This window comes from Sinocyclocheilus grahami, unplaced genomic scaffold (genome assembly GCF_001515645.1).
Source record: "Sinocyclocheilus grahami isolate Dianchi unplaced genomic scaffold, SAMN03320097.WGS_v1.1 scaffold350.1, whole genome shotgun sequence".
Taxonomy (NCBI): Eukaryota; Metazoa; Chordata; class Actinopteri; order Cypriniformes; family Cyprinidae; genus Sinocyclocheilus; species Sinocyclocheilus grahami.
This window is the reverse complement of record NW_015505529.1, coordinates 1,164,911-1,183,772: the sequence shown is the minus strand read 5'-3', so window position 1 is coordinate 1,183,772 and position 18,862 is coordinate 1,164,911. Positions and strand designations below refer to the sequence as shown.

The 18,862-nt window shown below is 37.1% G+C and overlaps 1 protein-coding gene across 5 annotated transcripts in view; it reads right to left on the bottom strand.

Annotated features, from left to right (window-relative positions):
* Positions 1–17,867, bottom strand: part of LOC107548581 (large neutral amino acids transporter small subunit 4-like) — a 22,860-nt gene extending 4,993 nt beyond the window's left edge. For 2 of the 5 annotated variants that reach the window (XM_016229313.1, XM_016229315.1), the window contains exons 1-9: positions 17,380–17,457; positions 15,658–15,884; positions 10,959–11,187; positions 10,794–10,849; positions 10,627–10,703; positions 4,122–4,214; positions 3,907–4,040; positions 3,268–3,470; positions 617–760 (exon numbers count right to left, since the gene is read on the bottom strand). In XM_016229313.1, the coding sequence (XP_016084799.1) occupies positions 617–760; positions 3,268–3,470; positions 3,907–4,040; positions 4,122–4,214; positions 10,627–10,703; positions 10,794–10,849; positions 10,959–11,187; positions 15,658–15,817 (1,096 nt within the window). In that variant the 5' untranslated portion in view covers positions 15,818–15,884; positions 17,380–17,457. Of the gene's footprint in view, positions 1–616; positions 761–3,267; positions 3,471–3,906; positions 4,041–4,121; positions 4,215–10,626; positions 10,704–10,793; positions 10,850–10,958; positions 11,188–15,657; positions 15,885–17,379; positions 17,460–17,698 lie in introns of those variants that run through there. The other 3 variants (XM_016229317.1, XM_016229314.1, XM_016229318.1) reach the window with 3 other exon arrangements.
* Positions 17,868–18,862: the final 995 nt, after the last annotated feature.

Below are 18,862 nucleotides of genomic sequence, written 5' to 3'. Positions count from 1 at the left end.
ATAAGATTTTTATTTAAAAAAAAACTTTGTAAGTGTGTGTATGTGTGTATATATATATATATATATATATATATATATATATATATATATATATATATATGCAATGAATAGCTTACTGCCTAAATAAAAAAAATAAAAAATATATATATATACTGTATATATAAGTGTGTGTGTAAAATTATATAAAATATATACAATTTACACACTGCAAAAAGTCACAAAAAATAAGATAGTAATTTAAGTAGAATTGATTTATAATACATATATTAGTATTACAAAATTATATTAAAATAATACATATACACATAATTCTTATAATTACAAATATATATAAATATTTTTATTTTAGTGAAAAATATACAGATCATTTCAAATATAAGTAGGCACTATATCAATTTAAACATTATAATAAAATCACTTTATTATAAACTACTATACTGTACATGAATATATATAATAGAATATACAAAATAATTATCTGTAATTATATATAAATCTCTTTGGCTGCATCAAATTCTATAATATCATAAAAATCTATTTCTCTATGGAGAAAATGAATGGGCGTTGAGCAACAGAAAAGCATCACACAACTTGTTTATTTGTCAAACACCCATACCTTTGCTTAGGTCTCCATCAGCAAGGGACTCCAGAATATTGTTCATGGCCCCCATATAGAAGATGAGACGGAGCTGAGTCACACACATTGTGATGAGGCTGAGCATGAATATGGGGCTAAAGATGCTCCGCATGAAGGACTGGGCTGAAAAACACATTCAATAAAACTCATCAATAACAATCATTTTTATTATAGAAAATTCTAGTTACCGTTCAAAATTGTTCACTGTGATTGGACACCCAACGCCTTCAGTTATGCAACTATTCGTACTGCCATGCCATTTCCAAAAGCATCTTTCCATAGAAAACCACTGTGAACTCGGTCATCTCAATTTAACCAGGGTGCTTCAATGCCTTTAAAAAATGGCAAAAGCATGCAGGGCCCACAGGGTTCTGTTCACATGGAAAATAATTCTGCGGGTGTTTGGATGGCCAGGCAACACTTCAATGCCTAGCACAGTAACACAGAGGCTGGGGGGTCTGGGTTTGTTAATAATCCACTAATTCGAGTGCCATAAATGCATCCACTGACCAGCACTAGAGAGGCCTTTACAGTGCCTGTTACCTGGTACATTGGGAATCTGACCTCAACACACCTGATATGCTCTGGAACACATGCACACACACAAACAAACTGCCTCATTATGTCCCTAAGTACACACACACATACTTTCCAGCCGTCGACAATGAGTCAGTAATAGACTGCAGTAATGGAAACACAAGGTGGTGAAGGCATTAGCACTCTTAGGATGACAGTAAGCCGGGATCAGCATCAGTCTCTCTTTCTCAAACATCTCCAGCAGCGTCTCTAAAACAGCTCCTCGGCGCTATCTGCCCTCTCCCTCACCACCGTCTCCACCTCTGCCAATTTTAGCCCCAGACATACACCAGTGCCATGGGTCCTCCAGAAACGCAGTCTGAATCGATTGCACGCTCCGTTTACTACAAAAGAGCCCAACCGGGAGCCCCGCAGAGGGCTGCAGAACCCCAAAAAAAGGTGCCGGTGGGGAGTGAGTGAGTTTGCAGTATTCTGACAAGTTTGAGGTGAATTTGGAATAATTGCAGTCACAGATTTGGGTTAGTAGAAGTAAAGTGCAAACGCAGCGTGTGTCTGCAGCCTCGAGTGGTTTGGCAACCTCCAGATGTCAGAAACGGTGTGCATGGCTAATGAAGGAATCCCCATGCACAATAAAGGGGATTTGCTGAGGAGCATTCATTAACACCGCCCCCTGTCTGCTCGAATATTCCCTGCATGTCTGGACACAGCCAGGGGGAAGATGCTGTACAATGGCGAGAGCCAAGTCTCTCTGTGTTCTGTCCAGTTCTTTCTGAAATACGCATGAATTCAGGATTACATAAGTCACTTCAATTTGATGAACAAGGACTTTGTTCAAGACATTAAAACAATGGAAATAAATGAGATTTGGTAATCTGATTACCACTATTCTGCCTTCATAATTAACAATCAAGTTGCATTACAGATAACTTTTAATTACTTGGCAGTTGGCACTCATGTCACCAGCTCATTAAAATAAAACCTGAATGACACATACTGTTTTATTTTATTAAAAATATTTATATTTATTATTTATCTTTAAAAAACATTTTATCAGCAAATCAATATGAATGAAAAATTAATATGAACCTGACCTGACCAATTTGATTGAATTTCTAATATCTCTTACTTATTTTTATAACTTTTCTTTGTTTAAAATTTCCTAAAACTTAAAAGGTTCGTTCACCCAAAAATGAAATGAAAATTCTGTCATTAATTACTCGATATAACGATATAAATATCGTTCCAAACCTGCAAGACCTTTGTTCATCTTCGGAACACAAATTAAGATATTTTAGATGAAATCTGAGAGCTCTCTGTTCCTCCATAGACAGCAAGGATATCATGATCAACGCACAGAAACGTAGCAAGTACATCGGTAAAATAGTCCATGTGACATCAGGGTTTAAACCGGTAATTTTCCGAAGCTACAAGAATACTTTTTGTGCACAAAGAAAACAATAATAACATAATTTATTCAACAATTCTTCTCCCTGAATTTACCGTCTTCTGCCATTTTGGAGAGTACCCCAGAACGTAATTAGCATATTCAGCATTGTTTACGTTCAGTAGAAAGCACGCGCATGCTGAATGTAAACAGCGCTTATTACGTTCTGGGGTACTCTCCAAAATGGCGGAAGACGGTAACTCGGGGAGAAGAACTGCTGAATGAATGATGTTATTATTGTTTTCTTTGCTCACAAAAAGTAATCCCGTAGCTTCATAAAATTACGGTTGAACCCCCGATGTCACATGGACTGTTTTACCAATGTCCTTGCAACGTTTCTGTGCCTTGATCATGGTGATATCCTTGCTGTCTATGGAGGATCAGAGAGCTCTCAGATTTCATCAAAAATATCTTAATTAGGTTTCTGAAGATGAACGAAGGTCTTACGGGTTTGGAACGACATGAGGGTGAGTAATGAATGACAGAATTTTCATTTTTGGGTGAACTAACCCTTTAAAAATCAATATCCTAAAGCTTTTATTTCAACATTTTTAAAAACAATCCCAGATTTTAATGTGGTTTCAGACTAGTTTAGATCGTCAGAGATGACACTGGTCAATAAAAACATGTCAGTAAGAATGATACTCACATTCCTCTTCAGACTTGCACTGGACCTCCAGATCGAGGGTTGATAGGCAGAGTTTATTGCCGTCTTGAGCGGCCAGCTGTTGTGGATTGTTCTTCATTGAATTGCCAACACTCAACCTCCGACCAACGGTGGTCACCTGCCTGTAGAACTGTTTCCCTGTGATCTTATGGTCAAAGCCCAGCCAGCTGAACTTGATCTTCACACTGTTAAAGAGACAAATTTCAGCGTGAGATACACAATATGTAAAATGTATTTACTTAAAAATACAGTGAAATATTTTTATAATTTAAAATAACTCTTTTATATTGTAATTCATTTTAAATTGTAATTTATTCCTGTGAAGTCAAGCATAATTACTCCAGTCTTCAGTGTCACATGATCCTTCAGAAATCATTCTAATGTACTGATCTGCTGCTCAAGAAACATTTCTTATTATTATCAATGTTGAAAAAAGTTGTGCGGCATTTTTTCAGGATTCTTTGATGAATGGAAAGTTCAAAAGAACAGCATTTATTTAAAATATAAATCTTTTGTAAATGTCTTTACTGTCACTCTTGATCAATTTAATGCATCCTAGCTCAATAAAAGTACTAATTCCTTAAAAAAACAACAGCAATGCACAGACGCTGAACTACATACGTGAAATCCATGTCCTCAGGTCCTGGGAAGGGCTCGAGTGGCCAGTTGAAGAAGCAGTTGATGAAGACCAGGCCAGCACAGCCAGCCCACACCAGAAGAATGGTGATTAAGGCAATACCGAGGTCGTAGATCACCTGATAGAGCAACAATCATTATCAATATCACTGATTTAAACTCGGCTTATTAAATAAGTCTAACCTGGGACTCAGATTTACCTTTATTCCTGGGAAGGTGACAGCGGATGAGGCGTACGAGCCAATCATGAGTGCGATGAAAGTGGAGCGGAGATCACCAAACATGTTGGGAAGCTACAGAAGAGACAAACGGGATTAAAAATCTTCAAGTGCATTAAAAATATGTTAACATTTTTAGTGACTGTACTTGGGCCTAGTGTCCATCATGAGTATAAAAAGCAAATATATTTATCTATATTGTGAACATAATATTCGAGCCACAAGCAAAACAAACAGATTTCTTGTAACAGGAGCCGCTGTAAATGACAAAACATGTCAGATATAGCAGAAGGTATGAAAGTAAACATTACATCAGGGTAACAGTGATATTCTCTGGTGGGAGCAGTATGTAGGTGGGGGGACATCGTTTGAAAGGCAACTGCAAGCTGGGAATATTTTTAGCAGCGAGAGAAAGTGTGAGGGACACCGGAGAAGCTTGCATAACGCTGCTGCCTTTGAGCTGGGCGGAGGAGTACAGCACTCGCTGTTCCAAACTGCACTGTCAGGGTAAACAACTGTCAGACCCCACCAAGAAAATATAGAGGAAGGAAGAGAGCCTGAACGCCTAAGATTTAAGAAATAAGTGGGGCAGAGAGAGCAAGAGTGTATTCTTCAATAGTATTCTTCAGGAGAATATTCTTAAAGATCATTAGTCTACAGCACTCTTGAATATTTGTGTCATTTAATTTAATTATTATTAAATTATTTAAATGATTGTATTATTATTATTTATTTTAATTGATTTATTTAAAATGTGCATTGAACATTTTTTTTTTCATTTATTCAAATTTAAATTGACAGGAGCTCACACACAAAAATGTAAAATAAATAAAAAAATAAACAAACCAACAGATAATAAAAAACAAAATAGGAGTGAATAAAAAAGCATACAATTAATAAATAATGTAATTAATTTTATAAGTGGCTTTTTATAATTAAAAACATGTTTTTTTTGCTTTTTACACTTTAGTAATTTAGTAATTCATGTAAAAAAAAAAATTTTTTAATAAAGCACAATTACATTTTAATTAAGTACAAATGTTCCACATAGTCTCTTATTGTGGTCAACCTGAATGTATAATAAATGTAAAATAATTTGCTAAATTCTCTTTGTAAATAGTTTTGTATTTGGAGTATAATATGTCACACCATTATTTTTTTTTAATTGTACAATTTTTTATTAGATTTGCAGGGTGTCATATTGTTCTAGTACATGCTCCTTATTTTCTAGGTAATTTCCATTTTCTCCGTATACAAATCCTTCATCTACTTCCCACCCGTCGACAGCTAACAGCGTCTTACTGTATATGGCATCTCCTCCACAACACACAGTTCAAGATTTTCTAAGAACTCTCTGGACATCTTCCACTTCACGCTTGCTTCACAGTCCAAAAGCTTGTTAAAGACAAGAATGAAGGAAATCTCTCTGTTGGAACCCAACCCAGACGCCATTCACTGCCTCTAATTAGAGTAAAGGTCATCTCCGAGCCAAAACATCCCAGAAGACACTTACGATAACTCTCACACAACCAGCGGCTCTAGGCGGCATTGTGCCTGTGGCTGGAGAGGCTGTGCAGGAACGGTTTTGGCTAATGGACTGTGGAACAGAGCCAACGACGAACAGAGCTCCACATGATGGGCCTGTCAGACAGAGAGTAATGGCTATTTCTTGGAGTTGAGTAACATGTGAAGTACCAAGAGACTGTTTTAACAACACTATGTTCTTCTGCTTTCACAGACAATCACCAGCTGCAGGCGGTCACGTGATGAAAAAAAGACCCTACTGACACTACACTTATCTTGTATTATAACTCTAGCGTCGCTCTGTCTTCACTTGCTTGCTCTGCAATGAAATTGACTAGGGATGGAAACAAAACATTAAAAGTTTTGACAAACACTGGTAGTCTCCAAGTAAAGCGATACTTTGTGGAGTCGATAAGACCAGAAGAATCTACCGGAGACAAAACAGTCCCAAAGTCACGGCCACCGGAACAGAGAAAACACAAATGTCATTGTAGTGTAAAACAACAATAAAGGGTATCTGTCATAACACACAAAAAATAGCATCAATCCCTACATTTTGAATAGGGGAAGTCAATTCCCCTATTAGTTGTTTATCTAATGGTTAGAGAGTCGGACTCGTAATCCAAAGGTTGCGGGTTTGAGTCTCGTACCGGCAGGGATTGTAGGTGGGGGGAGTGAATGTACAGCGCTCTCTTCCACCTTCAATACCACGACTGAGGTGCCCTTGAGCAAGGCACTGAACCCCCAACTGCTCCCCGGGCGCCGCATCAAAAAATGGCTGCCCACTGCTCCGGGTGTGTGTTCACGGTGTGTGTGTGTTCACTGCTGTGTGTGTGCACTTTGGATGGATAAATGCAGAGCACTAATTCCGAGTATGGGTCACCATACTTGGCCACATGTCACTTCACTTCACTTTTAAATAAATAGTACATAATTTCTTATCTGATGCCACAAATGAGGCATGTACATTAAATTCATTAACATTCAAATACTTTAAAGACATTTATAATGTTACAAAAAAACGATTTCTTTTGAACTTTCTATTCAACATTGATAAAAGTAAGTTAATAATATACAAATTTATTTTAATAATAAAATGTTGATAATAAAAAAATTATCAACATTTTCAACATAGATAATAAAATTGCTACAAATGGCAATATTATTTAGCAATGGTTTGTATTTTATATAAATAACATTTTTTTATTCAGAAAGGACATATTAGTGTCCTTGATGTGACATTAAAGACCTTAAAGACATTTAATAAAAAAATATTTCAAACAAATACTGTTCTTTTGAACTTTCTATTCAACATTGATAATAATACGTTTTAATCATATACATATTTATTTTAATAATAAAATGTTGATAAAAATTATCAACACTTTCAACATAGATAATATTATCTATATAATAATATCAATTTATTATATATAAAAATACTACTAAAACTGGTTGGCCCTGGTGCATTTAGATGACTAATTATAAAATAAAAAACATTCACACCTCATTTTAAGCCAGAGCCCAATGGGCATATGGCAAAACACCAGTGTGAACAACATGAAGAGCGTGTCTCTGATAACGATGGCATGAGTCTAAACACCATCCTAAGCCATTTTTCTATTCTCATCTTCACATGACTCAGCATGCTAAAAGAAATGGGTTATAAATGGATTGAAGGCAGAAATGAAGAAAAAACAGCATTAGTGCATCAGAGAGTGAGAGACTGAGCTAAGATACAGAGGAACAGGATATCCCCAATGAAATTTTATAGCTTGCTATTTTATATTTGTTTCCTAAGAAGATATAATATGAGTATGGCATACTGTACAATAAGAGTATAGAGCTATAAAAATGAACATGGATTAAATACTCAGAAGAATTTACTGGTTGCTAGAGTGTTCTGGGTTGTAAAAAATAAACGTTCTTTAACACTGCCTTGTTTTTCACTGTAAAAATATGGTAACATTTTTTAAATTTACTTAAAACATTAAATTGTGTAAGACAATAAGATGTTTCAGATAATATACCTATATTTATTTTAACCCATTGGTCAACGGATTTCAATGGTTTTAAGAGCAAAACAACCAACATCTGAGGTTGTGTTGGGAAAGACTTGATATGATTGCTTGTCACAGAGCCAGTGGGAAGGCAGATAGTGATAGATGGAGAGCTAAATCGAGAGCTGGAGGAATGGACAGATGAAGGATTGAGGGCAGACAGTGAATCAGGTGGCTGGGACACTGCTGCCGGTGGAGGGGGTTGGGGACAGTCCCCGCCATTAAACAGAAAGCTGAGTCAGTGCACTGGGAAAACATCAGAGGTGTGCTGGGAGGAAACACAAGCTCTGCTGCACTCTGCTGCAGCTGGTTTATTAACTGCTGAGTGAGCAAACACAGAGAGACAGATAGAGAGACATAAAAGTGAGGGAAAAAGAGGAAGAAGGGTAAATTGACAGCTTCACCAAACCACTTAGGGTTTGTCTTCAGAATGTGAAGGTGGTTTAGAATACAACGTTCAGAAAACTTTCTCTTCTGCAGTTCAATAAACTAGATTAAGTGTGAGCAGTACTGACCTGCGAAAAACTCACCGCCATGATTCTAGAGCGTTTCGGCTGATTGCCGGACAAATATTATGTTGCTACGGTGCTACAATTATCGTGGCCTAAAAAATTCACGATAACGATATATTGTGATATCTATAGAAATCTTGAAAAAATAAAATAATAATAAATAAATCAAGTTATCAGTTAAATTAATATTTTTTTGACCAATGAATCACACCATTGCATACAAAAGGAACAATTACACTAAACAGAAGAGATAAAAATGCTAACGTTTTTAGCTTAGCACAGTGTAAAAGTAAGACAATTTATGAGAATAAGTACATATTTTTACTCCAAACTTGCGTTATAGCGTCGATCGAGTGTTTGAAATAACTTCTATGAACTGATTCTTATTTTATAGTATTCTATACAGTGATAAAGGGTGTGTCGATTAGCATTGCAATATAAATATACATTATCCATATGAAAATACCTGAGATGGCTTTAAGAACACAGATAAAACATATAATGTTGTAATCGTGTCTTTATTCTCATCATGTTTCATAATACAAAACATTTCTTTCTGCATTTTATTCAGCTACAGCGGGGACAGCTGGAAAGTTATTCGTTTTATTACTCCTATGCGTCTCACTTGTAGACTTTCTGCATGAGGGTGCCCTCTGGTGTCGAGTATGAATGAAACAAATCACAAGTGAGAGTTTTAACGCTCCATAATGGTGCTGTTGCTGGCTTATTATGTGTCATATTATCGTATGTATACTATTCATTTTCAAATATCGCCAATATCGGTATATTGCGACACCACTAATTAATAGATAACGATATTTCATTATTTATGATATTTTTTCATTATTTATTATTATATCACGATTATCGTCAATACCAGTATATTGTACAAGGGTTGTGGGTAGTTGCCAAAGCACTGATCTAGTCGGTTGCCATGTCATTGCTAGGAAAAATAGCTGAGAAATATAACACATAAAAAGCTGAGGTATCATTCATGTCTGTAACAAAAATGGTGCAAGAGGAGTTACGTGCTGAAGTTTAGATGTGTGTTTAAATGCATAACCCAACGTATGAGCAACAACCTTAGCAAGGATCCTTAATAAATCTAAAAATGGTAACAATAATGAAGCTATTAAGAGATACACCCAAACAACAGATGTCAGACAGTCAGAACTATACTGTGAACCCCAGGTTCTAACCTCTCGCCACAACAACCAGCAATGCAAAACACACAGTATACAGAACAGCTGGGAAAAGGTTATAAGAGCACAACAGCTGAGATAACAGTCTGTACTGTTCCACTATGCACTCATGCATGCCAGTTCACTCCCTCTGAGTGTGTGTTTTTCTCTCTGTGTATGTAACAGTTGGAGGGTTGCCTGGACAGGCAGAGGCATGGTGCAAATGTTGAGAAAGAACCCGGGACAGAACATCAACAACACTGGCAACGGCTGTGCCTTCAGCTATGAACTCTCGATACCCTGGTGAGGGTTTCTATGATTTCAGATCAGCGTGCAGAAACAAGAGACAACCACCTTTCAGCTGGCAATGAGCACAACTTCCTGTTTACTTCAAATCAGTCTGCTCTCTTTACATCTCCTGGTGATGTTTCGCAATATGAACCCAATGCACCGCAGATGTTACACTAAACATATGACTAGATAAAGAGACACAACAGCTCTAAATGACCTTGCTGTCTACTTCAGCTTTATTCTAAGGCAGCATACTAAACAGAACTTCATAAGTGACTGATTTGGAATGCTCTATAGATTCCAAACAGACTGATCCATGTAGCGATGGACATTTTCTAGAGGTTACATGGTTATATCAGCAGGTGGCAGCAAGTACCTTTCTTTATGAGTGAGTCATTGATTCATTCATGAAGTGAATGTCTGAATTTGAAATGTCACACTACATACTATTCTTACTATTTCTCCCATATTTTTATATGGCAGAAATAGAATAGTATGCTATTTTGAATTCAGCCACTGTCTTTAAGAGTGTGTCATTGAATCATTTACTCCACTAATTTGCTCAAAACACTGATTCATTCAGAAGGCTAATGTGCTTTGGGTGATTGCTAAGTCATTGCTATGGCATTGCCATGTGGTTGTTTGGCTATTCTACATGGATGTTATGCCATTGCTAAGTGGTTTAGATGGTGTTGATCAAAAACAATTTCAAATCACATGCAATATCAGGCCATTTCTGGGATGCTGGAAATCCAGCTATAAAAAGAGTCTCATTAAGGATGAATAAATGATGATGCAGCAATGTTTGGGAGCAGGAAACAGTGGCATGTGGCCAGTTTGCGAGACTGCGCCATGGCCTTTGTGCAAAAGACTGCAGAGGACACCCATGAAGACCCACAAATATGACATGAGCACTTACTGTGAGCGAGGTGAAGGTCATGCACATTCCTCCAAATCCATTCAGTGCCAGGGCAAAGAAGATCAGGATGGAAAGATCTGTGAAAGAAACAGACAAAGGAGGTCAAAGAGAGCAGAGACAGACAGGTAATAACAGAATGGTGGTCTTAGGTGGATTTGCATACATACTTCTAGGGTCACTTGCTCCATATGCAATCAGGATGCAGGAGAGGGCAAACGAGGCACTAGGAAAATATTATATATGATTATATATGTAAATGTATATATGATATATTTATATGTATACACTGAATATTTTTGACTATATAAATGTACTGCATTTTTCTCCTATACCTGCCGAGCAGCCTTAATTTGCGCGGGCCGTATTTGTCCATGATGATGCCGAGGGGCAGAGTGATGGCACTGAGGAGGAAGGAGCCAATGGTGAAGGCCAGGTTCAACATCTCGTCTTGATCTTTGCAGATGGGCCAGCCATTCATCTGAAGATTATCCTCCTCCTCACCTCTTGAGACTACTGTCGTATCATTTTCATTCTCAGATACGTTCTGCCCTGTACCGTTACCTGGAGAATTGGAGAGGGCAAGACAGAATAAACCCAAACGGAGCAATCTAATCACCAAACTAGCACTAACCAACATGGACCAGTGTGTAAATTCATACTGGTAGGGTAGTCAGCAGTCACACACTCACATGTAAACTAATTGGAACCCTGACTTCTAGGAAACCATTTATGACACTCAGGGAAGTAAAACAGGAGACGCCTTTGTAAGATCTAGCGGCCACCATCGTGCCCCCCTCCCAAAGCCGCCAGGATGCTGGGCAAAGGGTCAAATAAACAAGCTGCTATACACAATAAACAACTAGCAGAAATAGCATGAGAGTATATCTGAACCCCCATTGGAGCTCAGTCTCCTAAAACCAACACCTTCCCACAACCGCTAAGGCATGAGCACCTTGACTAACATTTAACCCTGTTGTTTCACCCAGGCTTCCCTGGTTCTTTTGACTAGGGATAATCATACTTTGGCTGGGCAACAAGTCTCCTACTTGATTCTTGAAGATTCAAGAACACGGTTTATCCATGTGTTATCTAAACACAAACAGCCTTGAATATGTTCTGGAATAACTTGTTCTGAGAAGGACAGATGGGGGATGGGGCTGTTTGCAGCATATGGAGGAAGCAGTTATTAACGTAACAGGGTGGGCAAGAGACAGAGAGCCTTTGTGTGAGGGATTTTTGTTCAAATGTGATCAGTAAACAAACAAATGAGCTGTGTTTGTGGAGCAGAGATGACCTGAGCAGGTGACTGAAGATGAGAAGAATTGGGTTAAAGCTCACTGATTGGTTTTTAGAGGACATATCTGCTCAGCTTTAGATGTTTTGCTGAGTAATAAAGGAGGAGCTGCCTTAAGTCAATACATACCCGTTTCAAGTTAGCAGTTACAGACTGACACAAAAGTAGCGTGTTTTTACTCGTTTTCACGAAATTACTGAATAAAAAAGGTTGTTCTCTATTAAGTCTACAATTTGAGCCACATTTAATCTCAAATTCAAAAGGAAATTACATTTTACAAAATTTAATGGATAAATAAATGAAGACTATTTTGAGACTAAGATTTTTTGGCTTGTTACATTATAATTTTTTTTATAACAATGAATGGGATAAATGAATCGCACATGAAATCCTAAATAAAATTCTATTTATATTATGTTACACTACCTTTCAAAAGTTTGGGGTCAAGATTTTTTTATATTTGATACATTTATATATATATGATACATTTAGGGCACATTAAATTAATCAAATGTGACAGTAAAGACATTTATAATATTACAAAAAATGTATATTTCAATGCTGTTCTTTTGAGATTTCTATTCACCAAAGAATCCTGAAAAAAAATCACAGTTTCAACAAAGATATTAAAAAACAACTGATTTTAAATTCAATATTTATTGTTTGTTTGAGTACCAAATCAGCATTTTAGAATGATGTCTGAAGTAATTTCTGGAAATTATTATACATAATTAATTAATTATAAATTGTAAAAATATTTCACAAAATTACCAATCAAATCATTTTTGATTAGCATAAGAGTCTTCTCTCAAAAACGTTTTAAAAAATCTTACCGACATCAAACTTTTGAACTGTAGTGTATACTTTTTCATAAATAAAATATCAATTTAAAAATACATAAAATTGTATAAAAATTTGACAAAAACACCTAAAACAGGCTCCATTTTCTTTATGCAAAATATTTCTTCCTTTGCTTTTTGGGTGAAATATGACTTGCAGATGTTCTTGACAGGTTTTGTTGGATTCACTTTTTAGGTCTGTTCAGATGAGCGAGGAGCTCTATTTCAGATGTTTCAGAAGCCATTGTTCCATTACATCTAATCAGCAAAAAACAGAGACAGCCAGGCCTGATGTTCCGCTTGCTTTGATATGGAGAAGTGAGAGAAGCACAGAAAGAGAATTCAACACGAATCTGAAGCACAAAAAACGTCATGAACTCAGACTCGGTCAGATGTGCTATGCCAAAGCATTTAGCCAGACAAGCATTTTCCTGGTCAGTGTTTCCTAACACCTGCTGATTAAAGAGAAGCAACCAGCTGATAACATGCGGTGGAAAGCTGAGTCCAAGGAAAATAAGTAGGTGAGGAAATGGCGAGATAATCTGATATTTACATTGAGCAAACGCTTGAGCCACATTTACTTCCTTGTGTCATCAGACATGTGACGCCTGGTGTCTGGAATCTCTGAACTAGATGCTGACAACAGTTGAAATGAAAGAGAGAAGGGACATGTGAATGTACAGGATTGCAGTATGCACTGATATCTGTGTCCTCCACCCTCAATATCCCATCAATAAAAGTGACAAAATGGTGTTGAGCTAGTTATTACTAAATGTTAGCTAACAGCAAGGAGATCTGAGGAGGAGAAAAGCCAGGTTCTTGTATTTGAGCCTCACACTTCACATCGCAGTGTGAACCACAAACTCTCAAACACCAGATAAGTGAAGAACGCCGGCCAGATGTGCACTTTATATCATGGCGATGGTGTTTAGCCATTGTGCTAATGGGTCATAAGATATCAGTGTAGCCAGGCTGTTTCTTCCAAATTGCGGAAATTTGTTTTCACCAAGGCGTGTTAAATCGTTTTAGAGGCAGATATCATAGTGGAAAAATAAATCAGGGCCAGTTCAGAGCAGCATGGCTGAGTCTCCTGACCTCGTTCCCTGAAAAAGTCCAAATCAAAGCAGCACAGAAAGAAGTCTTTGAAGAACAAGACATGGCGCTCCAAAGGAAACCTCAGACTGGTGCCAACAAGCTGATATTATGAAACCATTAGCATCCATGTCAAATTGCCAGCAACCACCTGACAGTACACATTAAGAACAGACAGGAGGTCAACAAAAATCAAATAGCATAGCTTTTATTCATTACTGCACACTTTTTCCCTCTCATATATATGTTGGATATATTTATTTTGCATACCCAAAAGGTTATGGGACACATGGCTTTCGTGTTTTTTCTTAACTCTGAGCGATTTTGCCCTATGACAATGACATTTACATGAACTCCACTAGCAATGGTGCAATATGATATTAAGGGCACCAGTACATGATGTAAATAAATGGATACAGGTTGTATAAATAAATCAAGTTAATCTTGGACATCAGTAGGAACACACTGTTCATAGATGTACCAGACACGTCATGACCCAGACACACATTATTGTGTTGTAAGAGTTTTAAGCAGACCTGAAAAGTATGTTTCCGGGTAAGAGTCTACATTCATCTGGATTAATTAAGCAGCAGAAATCATTTTTGTACTCAGTATTTTTGTCTAGCTTTTAATAATTTTGAAATAATTGACTTTATACTTAAAACAAGAAAAACAAATATCTGCCAAATGTTGTAAGAAAAAAAAACTTCCCTTTCAAGTTCCTTTTGAGTTAAAATATTTTTTGTATTAAACGTTCTTAATTTTCTTTTAAAACAAGACAATACCTTGAGTCATTTTGCACCTCAAGTAAATACATCTTGATTTAAGGAAGTTGTTTTACACTGGAAAACAGGACACAGTGCACTGCCTGTGCTTTTAAAGAACAATATATGAATAATTATAAGTTTATGCACCGGTTGGCCTCCATCTTTATTAAGTGGTCTTCAGCTATTCAGAAAACCCTTAATTCATGTATCACCGAGTGTGTTTGGTAACGTGTTCAGAATACACAAATACTCATCTCTAACCAATTAGTCTAGCATATCACTGTCCCTCTGAAGTTTTCTTAAGATGTATTGTTTGATTCAAATATTTCTTTCATATTAAGACCTTAAGAAGATACAGCTGCACTTGAAAGATTCTTTACTGTATTATATAATAAGCTAAGCAGATTGATGTCCTCTAGACTGTTTACCGTGAAATCAACTCTGTGACGGAGCTCAAATTATCTAGCCCCCCTTTACGAACGTTCTGATGCCAAACAAGCTTGTAGATGCTGTTTGTAATTCCTAATGGCAACACAAGCTTGAAGGCTTCCAAATAAGGTGCACTGACTCTTAGTGATCGATTGATATTCAGGTTTGGATTCCTCCACAAGCCTTGCGATGGGCGCCAGACAACTGAGATTTTGTTTTTCACAATGCTGTATTACATTCACTCACACAATGAAGTGATTATAAAATCTATAAACTCTTGCAGTTTTAAAGAGCAACCTCTGTTGCGAAATAAGAAAAATGCTGTAGGTCAAATGAACATCTTTGGTAGAGTGTTTAATGCAAGTGCATCCCAAAGATGTTTTAGGTCAAGCAGCCAAACATTTATTGTTCAAATCTGAGTGGGGAAAGTGTGAAAACAAAGCTATTAAAGCCATTAACATGGTATATAGGCATAATTTTCCTTTGATGTTTACGTAATTATTTGCAGCATTCAATCTGGCATCTATAGTGCATTTAATGTCTTTATGAGTGTCAATGAATTGTGTTTCTGTAACCTGCACTGAGTGCACTCTTTTCTCCCCTTCCTTACCTGGTTCTCTGCAGAGGTAGGAGTAAAAGCCCTCTGATTTTAGCATAATGAGCAGTGAGCCCCATCCGAGCAGGACAGCAGAGAACAACAGGTTTTCGATCACCGCAGTAATCGCCATCCACCATCGCCTGGAGAAGGCTGTGGCCAGTGAGGGAGCCATGACTGAAGAAGATGACAACAGTCTGTGCTGGTAATACAGAGGAAACCCCCCTAAACTTTGGGAAATCCTGTGAAAGTGGCAATAGAGTTGGGTATTCGATATTTAATGGTAAATATTAAATAATATTGTTAAATTTATGAGCACATGTACAAATTAAATACATGTATAATGATACATTTTACATTTTTTTTTATTCTCCCAACGATTTCACAACATTGTTTTTCACAGCATATAGTGAATGTTCACTTGCTGCCAGTTTGTTGTAACCGTAACTCCCACCGAACATTATTTATATCCCGTTTCTTTGTCTCGCTTAGCTACAAAACAGCTCATAAACAAAAAAACAGTTCCAAAAGAGAATGTTGTTGATGGAAACCCCGCCCATTTGCCCGCCTCTAGTCTCGCCTTGCTATCCTCCGATTGGCTGTTCGCATGTTCGCTTCTCCCCTCATTGGCTACGCGATAAACAGATTCAGAGAGCAGCTCCACGTGAGACCAAGATCCAGCCGGTTCGAACCAGTGCGGCGCGAGTCGATGCTTTGTGCTACTAATATCTTTGTGCAAAATCTAATTTAACCATGAGGGAAGTGACATTGCTTTGCATAAGCGATGCGGTTGGTTGGATGCAAATAGAAATCATGTACAAACTGTTTTATATGTTCATTTAAGATTCATTAAAGGCATTGGAAATGGGTCGTTTTACTGGTTGGATTTTCTTTTCTGATGTGCGCGCGGTGTCTCATTTGTGTTAACGATAACAGTATCCTGCGGAAAATAAGCAGCCCTAAAACTGGTCTGAACTGGACAGGCATCATCATCATCATTGCCTCCGCCTGTGTGTATGTACCCCCCTCTCCCCTCCTTCCTCATGCATACAGAGCTCAGCTGTTCCGTGTATACACTCTCTGCGCCGAATAACAGACGCGATAAACGCACTTCCTGTTATCGCTTCACACTATTGTTCAGCACTAGTCTAAATAAATACTTGCTGTATAAATGCGGATATTGTAATATATACCTCATATATGATGTACAAGCAGTTCTATTTCCCATTCATGTTATGAAACGGCAAAACACGGGTTCTGACGGCAGATGTAAAAGCCCGTATAACAAGAAGAATAAAATAAAACGCCACGTACATGACAACCATTAAGCATTTTTCGGAAATGAACAACTGTCGAAGCTATTAGTGCAAGTAGAATGTAATACACAGCTGCTTGCGGTAGACACTGAACAAAGTTGCGGCATAAAACTAATACACCGCATTATATAGAAATCAATCAACGCGTCTCAGTTCAGCTACAGTTCATAACGCAAAAACATGCACTGACATGATAAAATAGTTATTGGAGAATGGTGAAAATGTGCTATAGTTGTCATGTGGCAGAATAATAATTAAAAAAAATTAACATTTAAAAAAAACAATATCTAATCGGGTTAAAACAAAAATACTTCTTTATAAATGATTGTGTGAACTAACGCAATAGGCTACTAATACAATATCAACAACCTTAACAGGTAAACTTACAACAGAGCATCCTTATAAAAAGTCATAGGCCTACCTATTTTCTTCACCAAATCTTTGCTTCGCCTGTCTTCAGAGTAGAAAAGGTATAAACAACCTTCTGGTGCCGAGTTCAATCTTTGGGTTATGAAAATAGTTATTGGAGAATGGTGAAAATGTGCTATAGTTGTCATGTGGCAGAATAATAATTAAAAAAAAATTAACATTTAAAAAAAACAATATCTAATCGGGTTAAAACAAAAATACTTCTTTATAAATGATTGTGTGAACTAACGCAATAGGCTACTAATACAATATCAACAACCTTAACAGGTAAATTTACAACAGAGCATCCTTATAAAAAGTCATAGGCCTACCTATTTTCTTCACCAAATCTTTGCTTCGCCTGTCTTCAGAGTAGAAAAGGTATAAACAACCTTCTGGTGCCGAGTTCAATCTTTGGGTTATGTTCATACATCAGTTTATCCTCCAACATCTCTTATTCTCGATTTTATATTTGCACCGCTTGCTTCACACAAACAAGCCAACTTCCCCATTGGCTGGCTCCTGAGCTAGAGATGAGACTAGCCAATCAGAGCGCCGCTCGGCGAATATCTAGAAATCATTTCACATTATGTTTTGCTTCGCCGGATTATGTGCGGTTGTGGTCTCTGCTTCCATGCTTACTGTGTGGGATTACCATTTATGACTTTTAAACATTCATAAAACACACAAAAAATAAACAAAGAAAATCGTTTTCAATTCATGGTTTCTCATAATAGTAGCCAAGCTGATATTCACCAATTATATTTGGCTACTGCAAAAGCCCAGGACGACTGGTTTATGTACTAAAGCATATTATAGCACATCTTAATTGAAATCGCCAAATGTCTCGATGTACAGTATGTTTTTTCCCCCCATGAAAAAGGAACAACATCAACTCTGGGAACCAGATTTAAGCTCTTTTCAAACTTCTGAAGTCGCATTTATCAGTGGTCTATATAACAAAGGTAATTCACATTGTATAAACAGGCTAGTGAGTAGAAAATCATAATACAGATCATAATACAGGGGAACTGAACAAGTGACTTTTTATTGTTTCTTGTACTCTTTCTAAGAACTAAACTGAACAAAGAGGTGATATGAGTCACAAAACATCACGTCGGCATCTGGTGGTTTAAATGGGCAACTACATTAAAATACAGACACAAGCGGGCTTTTCATGAGGGACTCATGACGTTAAATATTACTCCGGTGTGGAAACTCTTTCCCCCTCCACATCGATACACTTATGCAATGCTTGAGACTTATCACAACAGACGTGAGAATGTACATGTAAGGTAAGATTTTGCTTTCAAGGCAGCAGTCATCAATATATGGAATTACTCCTGTCCTGAAGCAACACGGTTTGAACTTTGAAGTGAAGACAAACCACAGACTCCATTACTAAAGCAAACTGGAATCTGGAGAATACATATAATGTTTATTGAACATCTATTTGTACATCTTGTTTTAATGATTGCATAACAACACTTGTACTT